This window comes from Prinia subflava, chromosome 2 (assembly GCF_021018805.1).
Source record: "Prinia subflava isolate CZ2003 ecotype Zambia chromosome 2, Cam_Psub_1.2, whole genome shotgun sequence".
NCBI classification, from domain to species: domain Eukaryota; kingdom Metazoa; phylum Chordata; class Aves; order Passeriformes; family Cisticolidae; genus Prinia; species Prinia subflava.
In genome coordinates, this window is record NC_086248.1 from 48,745,160 (window position 1) to 48,757,185 (window position 12,026).

At 38.7% G+C, this 12,026-nt stretch overlaps 1 protein-coding gene across 1 annotated transcript; it reads right to left on the reverse strand.

Moving 5' to 3' along the window:
• Nucleotides 1-164: 164 nt before the first annotated feature.
• Nucleotides 165-12,025, reverse strand: ZUP1 (zinc finger containing ubiquitin peptidase 1). The gene is made up of 9 exons (XM_063389851.1): nt 11,667-12,025; nt 10,064-10,180; nt 9,017-9,126; nt 8,103-8,271; nt 6,430-6,618; nt 5,949-6,117; nt 5,161-5,312; nt 4,626-4,846; nt 165-3,627 (listed from the first exon to the last, which is right to left on the reverse strand). The coding sequence occupies exons 1-9, from the start codon at nt 11,959-11,961 to the stop codon at nt 3,580-3,582; spliced, it is 1,470 nt and encodes a 489-aa protein (XP_063245921.1). The 5' UTR covers nt 11,962-12,025; the 3' UTR covers nt 165-3,579.
• Nucleotide 12,026: the final 1 nt, after the last annotated feature.

Consider the following 12,026-nt stretch of genomic DNA (forward strand, 5'->3'; position numbering starts at 1 on the left):
TATAGCCTTATTAAAGTCTAGTGGAAACCATTTCCGTACAATTAAGAGTGAATTTTTTTGCCATAATCATGAATAATATTTTCAAAATGGCGAATTCAGGTCAGTAGGGGAAAGAAAATCAGAATGTGAAGCCCTCTTGAAGTTTGGTTGCTTTATTCAGAGAGGGTTTGGGGTTTTTTGAATGTGTGCCTCAATGAACTTCTATGAAAAATCAACACCCACCTTAGGAAGATTAGTTTGCTTTTGGCAGCAGACTGTATGGAAACACTATGAGTGGAGTGCACATCACAGCAGCAGGGTTTATAGAGTGCTCTGTAGGTTTGAATGTAACTGGTGTAGTTTTAGTAGCATTGTGTTGGCAGCCTGTGAAGGTTAGCACAGAATGCAGTAAAGCTACACATCAGCTTGGGGATGTTGCCCACCCTTCAGAGTTGTTTCTGGAGCTAACAGCTGTTGGACTCCTCCCTTACCACCTCCAAAAAGCCCAAACACTGCAAGAACTGCAGTGTTTAACCATGCTGTGTTTGAAACTGCAGCGCTAGAAGGATGATGGTGTCAAAAGACAGCTTTCCAGAGAGACAGGCAATGATTGAACACTGTGTGCTGAATTTTAAACACTGTTAGTCGACTGCCTTAACTGTGCCAGCTTCAATCTTTGAAGAGGGTTGCACTAAAGTATCACATTTGCTTAGAGAAATAATAAATTTATGAATTTTAGTATTTGAAAATTCCATATTCAAGATGAGAAGTTTAATTATGGAAATAATTTAATGGTTACAAGATTCTCTGCTTGTATCACTTGAGAACATCTGTTTAGCCTTTAACCTGTTCTTTTTCCCTTTTTTCATTCAAGGTGAATGAATTTCTAGTAGATAGAAATAAGTGTTCAAGTACCCTGTAAATACTTTTATAAATTAACCATGTGCCTTTGTTCCTGCTGTCGTCCCTTTGTTCTTTTTAATTTTGGCTACTAATTCTAGATAAGCATCTAGATCTTAATGATAATGTTTTATGTTTCAGAGCAATAAGCAGGATCTGTGCTCCAACAGAGTTACCAGATACATTAAAAAATTGTGAGCTAAGTGATATTAAATTTTGTCTTTTCCAAAGATACAGTTGGATTGAAAGCTTCATAGTTACTACATCTAGCTTCCTGTGTAATTGCTAGGATGCTTTAAAATGATCTTCAGCACTGAACTTAATTTATTTCTGGTATATCTCAACTCAGCTGCATAAAAACCCATTTAATTCCTAAGGCTGCTTTCCATTTCTAGCTATGTATGTTTAAAACTGGTGTCTTTTCATAAAAGGAGTGAATTGGAGCTCTCTAAATTTGGATCAAATCCAAGAATCCTGTGTAGTCTGTTCAAATGTGGTAATCAGAACATTTTCCAAGTGGATCACTGATAAGTCATCTACATATGAAAGGAAGTTTCTCATGAACTATATTTCTAGAATAATGAAATTTTCTAGTCTTTTCACACTAACATATTTATTGGTTTTCAGGCAGAGAATGTATAGCTTAAAAATGTTAAAATGATGTAAAACAAAATGTGAAAATGTGTCTTTGCTGTTATAATTCAGAGGAAATAATAAGGGTTGAAATGACAAAAAAAATGCATAAAGTCTGTTCCTCCAGGTCTTTGGAAGAAGTTTTAGTGACTCAGTCTGAACTACAGATTTGTTTAGCTTTGTTAGCAATTAACATCTGTGAAATAAAGGGAATTTGACTGAGAGTAAGCTTGGCTGTGTGTGTTATATTTTGCTGATATGAACGGGGATGAGGGTTTTTTTGCTGGAAAAAGTTTAGCTGGGATGTTTAAATGTGCTTATGTATTTTGAACTAGATTAAAAACTAATTCTTATTAATTGAGTAAAATCCCATTTATAAACTCTGACAGAGTTACAGTAATTTAAAGTCCTGGTGCTGACAGCCTTTCTTGTGTGTTGTTTTTAACTGCCCCAGTCCAAAGCATGCACTGTAATGCATGGAGGCAATAGTGAGTTGCAACACTGCACCTTTACCAGAGCGAATTTCATTTTGAGCAGGCTGAGTGTTTTGAATAGTTGGTGCCAGAGCTCTGTTAAAATTCAGAGGATGGTGCCTATCACATCAAGATGCCATGGGTAAAATCTCAAGCATGCTACAAAGCCTAGGATTTTGCATCTAAATTATGATTGCATTATTGGCATTTCTCCTTTTCTCTGCTTCCTTCCTTCCATCCGTTTGCCACCTGCCTCACAGACCAGGGCGAATAAGGCAGCTGATAGTCTCCCAATTCCCAGAAACTCTCTTCCCTAGTCTGAGCCCCTCTAATGCCCTAAGTTTTTAAACCTTTCATAGCTTATAGGCCACTACAACATACCTACTGAAATGAATGCATTTTTGTAAGTATTTTTTATTATTATTTCATGCATATTTCAGAAAAATCAGTGATTTATGGATTTCAGTATCTGTACATGTCCACATGCTTCACTTCTTCCAAAAATGACAAGTTCTTATTGCCAGAGCATGTGAAACATGAGAGAAAGAAGTTACTGGTAAGGCTCTTACACCTGTGTTTAGGTGTCAGCACAGAAGGGAGTCTAAATGAAAGGGTTGTATCTAAACTGCAGTTACAATAGGTGGATGCATGGTACAGTTGGTAAAGCAAAAACACTCTGTGCTACCTGCAATACACTCCACATCCCTCCCAGCCTCCAGCTCCCTTCCTGGAGGGGCAGGGCTCTTAATTCAACCAGAGCAGCACTCCTAGGCACAGTAAAGTTCCTCAAACACCCAAGGTACTTGTTTCCACAGATACCTCCAGTCTCTTAAATGGAATTAACCCTGCACAACAGGAGCACTAAAGTGTCCTTTTGGGATATACATTCTAAAACACACAAAAAATAGACATATTTTTTTAAAAAAGGTGAAGATGGAATAAACACTTCTAAAAAATATAACTTTATTCATTCATGGTAGAAAAGGAGTATTTCCTTCCAGTACCCCAAAGGACAGTCTTGCACAGCACCTGATGCACACACACTCTGTTTTAGACACCGCTTTCTTAGACATCTTAGCCAGTGCCAACAGGGATCCACCTCCTAAGTGCATGTGTTCAAGTGATACATCTAAAGACATCTATTTGAAAAGAAGTTCACTAGTAAACTAATCCCTGGTGGAACAGACTGAATCATGAAGAAATACAGGACTGGTCACAGTGGCAGCATAAACACATTTACAGAGGTAAACCATGACCAGGAACTCCAATTAAGTAGTTCCATAAGTATCTTTATCCACTGCTCATTAACAACAGTGCATAATTTGCTACAAGATAGTAGGTGTTGCTAATCCTAAGTAATTAAGAAAATAACACATTTTCAAGTAAGACAAGGACCTCAGCACTTGAGAGTTACATTTGTATCAAGATGCCAGAGTTTTGACTCAACACAAAAACTACAGGTTTACTCCAGTGTTGTGCTTCTCCAGAGCTCCCAAGCATTTATGGAGACATAGTTTAAGTCTAAAAATTGTTGAGTTAGAATTTTAATGTTTTGCACCCAGCAAGTTCCAGAAGCAGGTTACAAAAGTATCCTTTAAGGAATCTTCTCTGATGTTAAGACCTGAGAAGCATGGCAGCGAGCCTAAAAATAGGTGAGGAGAGAGGAAAAGAAAATGCTTCAATGGACAAACTCAGCACTTTAAAGGGCTTCTTCCAAATTAGCAGTTTAGTAATCTTAACAAGTGTTAGGGGTTACATTTCATCTTAACTAAACGGGAGCTTCCAAGACAACATGCTAAAAACTGGTATTTTTAAATGTAAATAAAGATTTTGAAAAGAAGTGGCAAACCAAAACTAGATGAACACCACCATCCTCACCAAATCCCAAACATTTTTTTACACCATGTCCTGAATTTTAAGGCTTTCCAGTAGGAGAGGGTGGCCATGTTTCACTAATATTTCTGACATGTTCAAGACCAGAAAACACTTAATACCTCATTTCAACATACACATTAAATATAGCTGAGCAAGTGATTCAGTTGCCAGTTATTTCATAGTTTAAATAAAAGTGTGTCCTGAAGCTTGAACATGCTGAACAGTGCTGGTAAGACACCACATAATTGGAACATGGGTCCTCAAATCAATTTGTTAAGTGTAGGGAAAAAAAACAACTTAAGAAACAGAAGCTGTGTTTGAAAATCTGCTGAAAACTCCTAAGGTCTTAGGAAAGATAAAATGCTCCAAAGTCAAACACATGGATAGGATTTATAAATTAAACAGCTCAAACCTCTGAACGTGATTTTGAGTGTTTATAAGTAACTTTCATGCTCACAATGAGTTATTTAGGAGAAAACAAGAGAAAATGGAATGTTTAAAAAAGCCTAATTTACATCTGCAAATGGCTGAAACCTGCATACAAGACCTAGAAGTTGTCAGTTGCATCAAGGTGGCATCCATTTATATGCAAAATGTTTTTGGGTTTGATATCCTGGGATTATATAAGCAGACAGCAGGAGACAAAACGATCAAGGAAAGTGAAAAGACGCAAAAAACCCACCATGCAACCATATATGCATTCAAAGAAGAGATGCAGATGGTCTTAAATTTTCACAAACAAAAACTGTTTTCTGAGATACTTACAGCTTTCTCTTCCAAAGAGAGCACCCCATCTACAGCCACTATCTGGTATTGCTGTTCTTTTAGGCTACCCACAAATTTCTGAAGTACTTTGAGACCAGTTCCATCATTGTTTTGGTTCAGCAGTTTCTGCATTTGTTGGGAAGAACATCCCGGGTCAAACAGTAGCAAACATAAGCTTCTGTTCCTCTTCTCCTCTATTCCAACAACAGTACGACTATGACCTAATATCAAAATAAGAGTTTCAGTAGTTTAGAAACACATAAATCCCATTTACTACCTTGTAATGATTTTCAGATCAAGGAAGGCATTACTCAAAATTTAAGAAGGTAGTAGTAAGAGTACATGTCAAAAAGTTGGGATCCCAATCACATTCAGCTCTTCCATCCAATAAAAATACAAACTAAATAGGAAAATTACGGGAAATAAAACCACGCCTTCAATTCGATGAAGAAGAACTAAAAAATGCTGCTCTGAACTTAAGTACATATAAAGAGAGATAGAGAACAGTAAGAAACCAGCATATTGTGACACTGACCTTGATGTTGGAGGTAGATAGGTGGTTTGGAAGTACACACCACCTTTGCACCACCTTCATTATCTGTAGAATAGTAATGCAAAATCCACTCAAACAAGCGAGGGTGTGTACCCATAGGGCCAGTGGGTTTGTGAAAGTCAATGATTTGGCACCTATAAAACATTGAGAATGAAAACAATAAAATTTCAAGCAGGTTGCTTGTTAAAACTTTTTTTTCACCCGAGTCCCTGCCTCCTGCACCCAGTGGTCCTCACTACTTCCTTGGTTTTTAATACAGGAGTAGGGGACACATAATTACAAAGCAATGAAACATATACTGTCCCAAACTGGAAAATTTATCACATAATAAGTGCTCTACTCTGTTCAGTCTAACAAGGACTTGTAAAACTTGCAAAAATTATCATTTCATTTTTTTTGTATGTGATACATGCACACTAGAGAACCCAATTAAAAACCATAGAAAATAGCTGAAATTCAGATTCTTCTTGAGAAGAAACTTTAAGAAAAATGAAGTTTTTAATCAATGCTTTAATTTATGCATATGTAGCATAATTCTGCATCAAGTCTCAATGATCTAAGCAGTTACTCAGTTTACGTACCTCCTGTAAGTAGTTACATGTACATAGTTACACAGATTCATGCTGCATTAAATCAGATCTGTTTATATATAGTTAAATTTAGTCACTAAGGTGGCTTTGTCATCACACAGTTGGGAATCCTAACTTTTAAAGTTACACTACTTAAATCAGCAGTTTAAAATAACAACCACAAGAAAAATCAGTATTTACTTTATCCTGAGACTGGTTAACAGTGAATAAATTTCACATGCTCCTATCCATGCCTTGGAACCATGTAATCTGTTGTTGAAGTGAGATGCCCCATGAGGATCAAAACCTTCTCTCCAGGCATCTTCAATCATGGACTGAATCTTTGGGATACTAGGAATTAGTGTAGTATCTGGAACAGAAAAGCTTTTGAATTGTTGTTACAGTGACTGAAATAGCCTATTATTTAAAAATATTCAGCTTCTTTTTTAACAGGCAGTTGATATGACAAAGATGCACCAAAAAAACTAAAGGTAAAACTTCAACCACATTATTTCTTGCCAGTATTCACCTCTGACTCTTTCACAGTAAGTTCCAGTGGTACAACAAACATTTAATAGGTATCATTGACCTTGTAAGACTTGCTGTGTAAATGAAAAGGCAAAACATCACTCAACAGGCTGTCATCCAAGGTACGTGGGACAAACAGGATTTTGTCTCATACCTCTCAGGCAGTCATTGTAGAGGCTGTTTTGCAACAGGGAGGAAAGGAGCATTTGGAAATTCCTGTAACCACAACCCCAGCCTCTGTCGCCCAAAGATGAGTGGAAGTGATCTACTCCCGCTGAAAGCCACACACGCCTCACATCTTTGTTCTCATTCTGATAGTACTTGCACAATGCTTCAATGACTCCTAAAGGAAGACAAATATGAATTGTATCTGTAAAATGAACTACTACGTTTAGCAGAAGATTCCTTTCCCAACTTGGAACAGATAGATTGATACAATTTATTTTAAAACTTCATTACATTTAGAGCCCAAATCACAAAAGCAGTAGATATTGCTCCTATTTCATTTCAGTGGTCTTTACTTTGATGAATTTATGTACTATGAAGCTTTCAAAACTAAATCTATTTTTTCACTGTTACTACACAATGATTATATTAAATTAAACAGCTTGGACTAAATTATAAACTGTGCTAGTCAAAAGAACTACAACAATGATATCGAAAAAGTATGTCATCAATAAAGCATTCCTATACCTCTGTCATCTCCAGTAAATCACCTTAAAAACACAGCAATACTTATGCATATTATGTAAACCTTTTGCTCCCCCCCAGCTTATTTTTCATGGATAAACTAGGAGGGAAAAAAAAAAAAGAAATTGCAGAAATGGCATAGAACTGGAGAATTATTGTAAATATTTTAAAATAATCTTCCTGCAGGATATTCCAAGTTCTCGTTTGTTACATGAAAGAATATGCTTGGGACTGCTCTCTCCAATTCAGGTATGTAAATCCTCAAAGCCCTTTTATTGCCATGCTGTTGTCAAGAGAATTATTCCATGGTCACCAGAAATCATTTTTTAAGAACCTCTCTGAAATCTAAATCATTACTAAGAATGAAAACTTTAAATGTGTTATTTCCATGCAATCCTTTTGACAGAAGAAATTTTATTTTACCTGTCAAGAACCAAGTGGGTATTTTGTAAGCCAGAACCACTAGCAAGAGGCTCAAAGACCTTTGAATTGTGGTCTTGGAAAGTAAAGAAAAAGAAACTTCTTGAAAGGGATACAGAGAGGCATCTGCCCTGTGTTTCTGCACCAACTTAAAACATTTAAAAGAAGGTGTATCAAGCAGATGCCTACTCCTCCCAGTCCTCTCTTGGGCTCTGTAATCAGGTGAACACTGTGCTTACCTGCAACCAGCTTAGACAATATAACAATTAGCAGAAACAAAAGACAAAAAGCTGCTGTAAATTCAAACAGCTACACTGAATTAGGAATCAATGAGTACTAAGCAGTAAACAAGCACAGAATCAAGGGCAACCAGCTTGTAATAACACATTTGATCTTCTGATACATACAATACATATATTTGTGCCCTTAACCAGACAACTTCGTTCCAAGTTCCACAGGATAAAAAAAAAAAAAAAAAAAAAAAAAAGCAGCCTGCAAGTTAGAATGCAGATTAAAAATATGTCAAGATTTTATTAAGATTTTATTTCCTTGTTACTTTAGTACTATACCAATTTGGAATGATCTACAAAATAATGCTTGGAACTAGGACATGACCAATAGTAAACAATGAATTATGTGTTTTGTTAGACTGATTTGGTCACTACAATCTAAGGTCTAGAAAGTACAGTTTTAGTTGTATAATTTCAGCATCTTTACCTGATGTCTTCGTTCTCCCATCATCTATACCAGAAGCCAAACTTTCCATCATGTCAGCTTTTCTCTTATGATATTCAAAGGGCTGCATCCTTCCTCTATCAACTTCTCTTTCCATATTCTTTAGAAATTGCTGCTTGAAGCCACCAGAATTATCCAAGCCATACTGTCTCTGTTAGGGATGGAATGTGCATGATTTAAATCACATTTTTAAAATTCATCTTTGGCCATGCAGTTTCTCAAAATCACTATCAGTAACTTCAAAAAATTGTGAGACATAAAAACTTCAGAATTACAATTATTTTAAAGCTGAAGACCAGGCTCCATTCCCAAACATGAATGTGGGACCAGGAAAGTCACACCTGGAAGAGCAGACACATCCCTCTGCTCTCTCTTGGCAGAGCCATTGGCAGAGAGGCAGTCTGGCAAGGAGGTAGTGAGAGTGGGAAGTGAGTTACCAGGGCTGTGAGGCAGAGGGAAGCAGGACCTGGAGCAGGTGATGGTATTCCAGTAAAGGACAGCCAGGATGCTCAGAACCATTGGCACTCTGGCAGGAAATATGCTCCAGGCTACATTGCAAGGCAGAGCACTAGAGCTGGCTGGAGCACAGGCAGCAGGTGTGCTGGGAGAGGAGAACAGCAAGCACAGGGAGCAGCCAGCCCCATCCTCAGCCAGCATCACTCAAAGCTGAAAAGCCAAGTAGCTCAAGGCTGCCACGTCCAGCACTCTGCCAGGATCAGCATTGCCAAGAGATTGAATTTGCTTCCAACCCATCCCTGCTCCATTTCCTCAACACAGACTGTGTGGCTTGCACAGTCCAACCTGGTAAGGCCACTCCAGGACATTACAATTCCAGGATACTCAGCTTCTAAAAGCACAACTGGTTTTAAGTTTACCATTTAGAAACGAAAGTGTACCTGCAGCTTTTTAAATTCTTCCCTCTCTCGCTTCTCTTCCTCTGATCTCTGCCGCTCATCTTCTTCAGTTTGGAGTTGCTGAGCCAGTTCTAGATCGCTAATGTTTCCACCTGCCCCAGAACAACATTCCAAAGTGAGGGGACTTGCTCAGGAGGTTAGTAATGCTTTGAGGGATCATTTCTTTAATTTTTAGACATTCCTTTCTAAGCAGACATACACATACACAATTGATCATTAATTTTAGGAGATGCACTCCTTATTATTCTGAGCTATTAGCAATGAACGCTGAACAGGACTGACTGCATTCAGTCCACCAAGACTCAGACTCTTGACTTGGACAACGTTTATGCAGTTACTGGAGCAATTACTTGGCAAATAATGCATGTACCTGTACCACTGAGAAGATAGCTTTTGTTTACTGTGTTTCACTTCACTGTTAGCAAGAAGTCACAGTTCCTTTAATATCACTTATTAGCATCTAAGACCATTGCTAGCAGTCTCATAAAGAAGTGACAAAAATTTACAATCAGAGAACTGAATAGGGAAACTCTAAGATTCTCTTAGCTACATTAGAAAATAAAATCAATTTAGATTCTTTACTTTAACGCCACGATTAATGAATCAGCAAAGTATTTGCAGATATGAATTGAGAAAAAAATGAAGTTTTCACAAGCTATTAACTCTCAGCTCATCACAGTGGAACATGCCACTGTAAACTCCATTTATGTAAACCTTCTACAAAGCAAGAAAAACAAATGTATCATACTGCCGTCTTTTAAACATTTTTTGCTTGAAGTTTTTCTTTGGGCTAACATGCAGTTCATTTACTTAGCAAGCACGCATAAGTAAAGATTTCTTTATCAGCATGGTAACTAAGTAGAGCACTTGGGCAAGTGATAGGATCTTAGCTATGTTAACTTAATTACACATGTGTCCAAGTTTCCTTTAAATATAGAAATATTTATTTTAAATTTTATGTGAGATTCTACACTACAACATGCAAATATTTGCAAATGCTTTCAAGTATTACCAAGCCCTTCCATGTACCTTCTGAAAAGTTATGTTCCTCTAAGTGTAAATCCACATGTTCTTCAAGAATCTGAATGTTTGTACAGGTAAGACTACACATAGGACATTCATATAGCTGTTCACCATTTCCTGTGTCTGAAAAAGAAATGCAGTTTCTTGATTAATGCAATTTCTGTGTTTTTTTGCTAAAATCATCTCCTAACTGATATACAATCTAAGACAAATACACAGTAATGAAGTTTGTGTTGCCATTGAAATTCCCCAGTGAAAGGCAGCAAATTCTAAACAGCTGTTACTCTCTTCACCACTTAAGAATTTGTATCTAAATACACAAAAATTTTACGACCTTTTTTCCTTCTTTCGATTAAGTTCTGCCCCATTTAACTGACAGATCACAATTTGCTATGATAATATTTGTATCAAGAAATGCTTAGTCTGAAATATCAAACCATTAATAAGAAGATATGTTCTGCTGACAGAAAAAATTAACATTCCTGTAATAACACAGCAGTTGTTGGGTCAGAAGACTAAAAAGTGCTGTCATTCTTATTTTATTGCTCTTCCTGCATCAAATAAATGTTCTTTCTGCAGTTTTAGCAATATTATTGAGGGTAGCACATAGTACAGGTAAAGCTCAAAAGGATTTCTAGAGATCATCTAGTCCCTGATAGAATGGTCACATTAAATAGGTTAAGTTACACACAGCTTTTCCCAGTCATTTTTTTGAATAATTCCAAGTATAGACTCTTCTCAAATTCCCCAGAGGAGTGTTTCTAGTGTTTAACCACTCTCACAGGAAAAAGAAGTGTTCTGGCATTTAATATGAGGCATTTCTCAGAGTTGTGCCCACTGCCTGTTGTTGTGTCACTGGGAACCACAGACAAGTGCCTGACTCATCTTTACTGCTCTCCTCGAGTCCCCAGATTTTATCTGCACCTTCCTCGGGTCACAAAACACAAGAATTGATATCGTGAGTTAGCAGTTTCTGGAAGGCATTTGGAAATAAAATGTTGTTCGGTGCTACGACCTGGGGCTGGGGTGGGTGTGTTCGTGGTTTGCTTTTGGGTTTTTTCTTGTGGTTTTTTGTTGGTGGTTTTTTTTGGTTTTTTTTGTTTTTTTTTTTTTTTTTGGTTGGTTTGGTTTTTTTGGGTTTCTTTTTTCTTTTTTGTCGTTGTTGTTGTTGTTGTTGTTGTTTGGGGGTTTTTTGTTTGTTTTGTTGGGTTTTTTTGCCTTTTTTTTCTGTTGTTTTTGTGGTTTTTTTCTTTTGTTAAGAAAAACATTTTAATCACAGATCCTGCGGTGCGGTTGACTGCACTGGCACATTCTGCATCCTAACCATCATTTATGTAGTCAGCACATGTCGCTTGTTACATCACAAATGCCAGTTTTCTAAGGGCATTACCCAACAGCAGAGATGCCACCCTAAAGTTTCTGAAATAACTACCAGCACTGGGCCAGTTAGTCAAAGTAAAATTCTGATCACGCCTAGAATAAACTACAGTACCTAAACACATAACTACTTCCTTTGCTCCAACTTTCTCCCCGGGCCGGTTCTCCGCTGCCACCCCCGATCCCCGCCGAGAGACCCCTCCCTCCTTCCCTCCTTCCCGCCGCCGCTCACCCGTGCCCGGGGCGCCCAGCAGGTGCCCGTGCCGCGCCCTGACGTGCTCCTCCAGCTCCCGCCCCGCCGCCGCCCCGCAGAACGGGCACTCGGCCGGTGTCCCGGGGCGGCGGCAGCCCGGCGGGCCGGGCTCCGCCCGGGCCGTGTCCGTGTGCCGCCGGAGCTCGTCGGAGCCCGCGGCGGCGGCGCAGGGCGCGCTGCGGGGCTGGCGGCGGCACAGGGACGGGCGCTGCAGGTGCCGCCTGGCCGCCGCCTCGGAGGGCAGCGCCTGCCCGCACACGTCACACAGCACCATGGTGATGGTTATGGTGATGGTGGCGGCGGTGGCGCGGCGGACGCGGGTCCCGCTCCCCGCTTCCC

What these genes read in the sequence shown, in the direction of transcription:
- ZUP1 (XM_063389851.1), bottom strand. Translation starts at nt 11,961, where the DNA reads ATGGTGCTGTGTGACGTGTGCGGGCAGGCGCTGCCCTCCGAGGCGGCG. An exon ending in GGAACATAACTTTTCAGAAG is followed by an intron (nt 9,127 to 10,063) that starts GTACATGGAAGG and finishes GTTCTGGGGCAG; the next exon opens with GTGGAAACATTAGCGATCTA. An exon ending in TCTCTTTGGAAGAGAAAGCT is followed by an intron (nt 3,628 to 4,625) that starts GTAAGTATCTCA and finishes ACCTATTTTTAG; the next exon opens with GCTCGCTGCCATGCTTCTCA.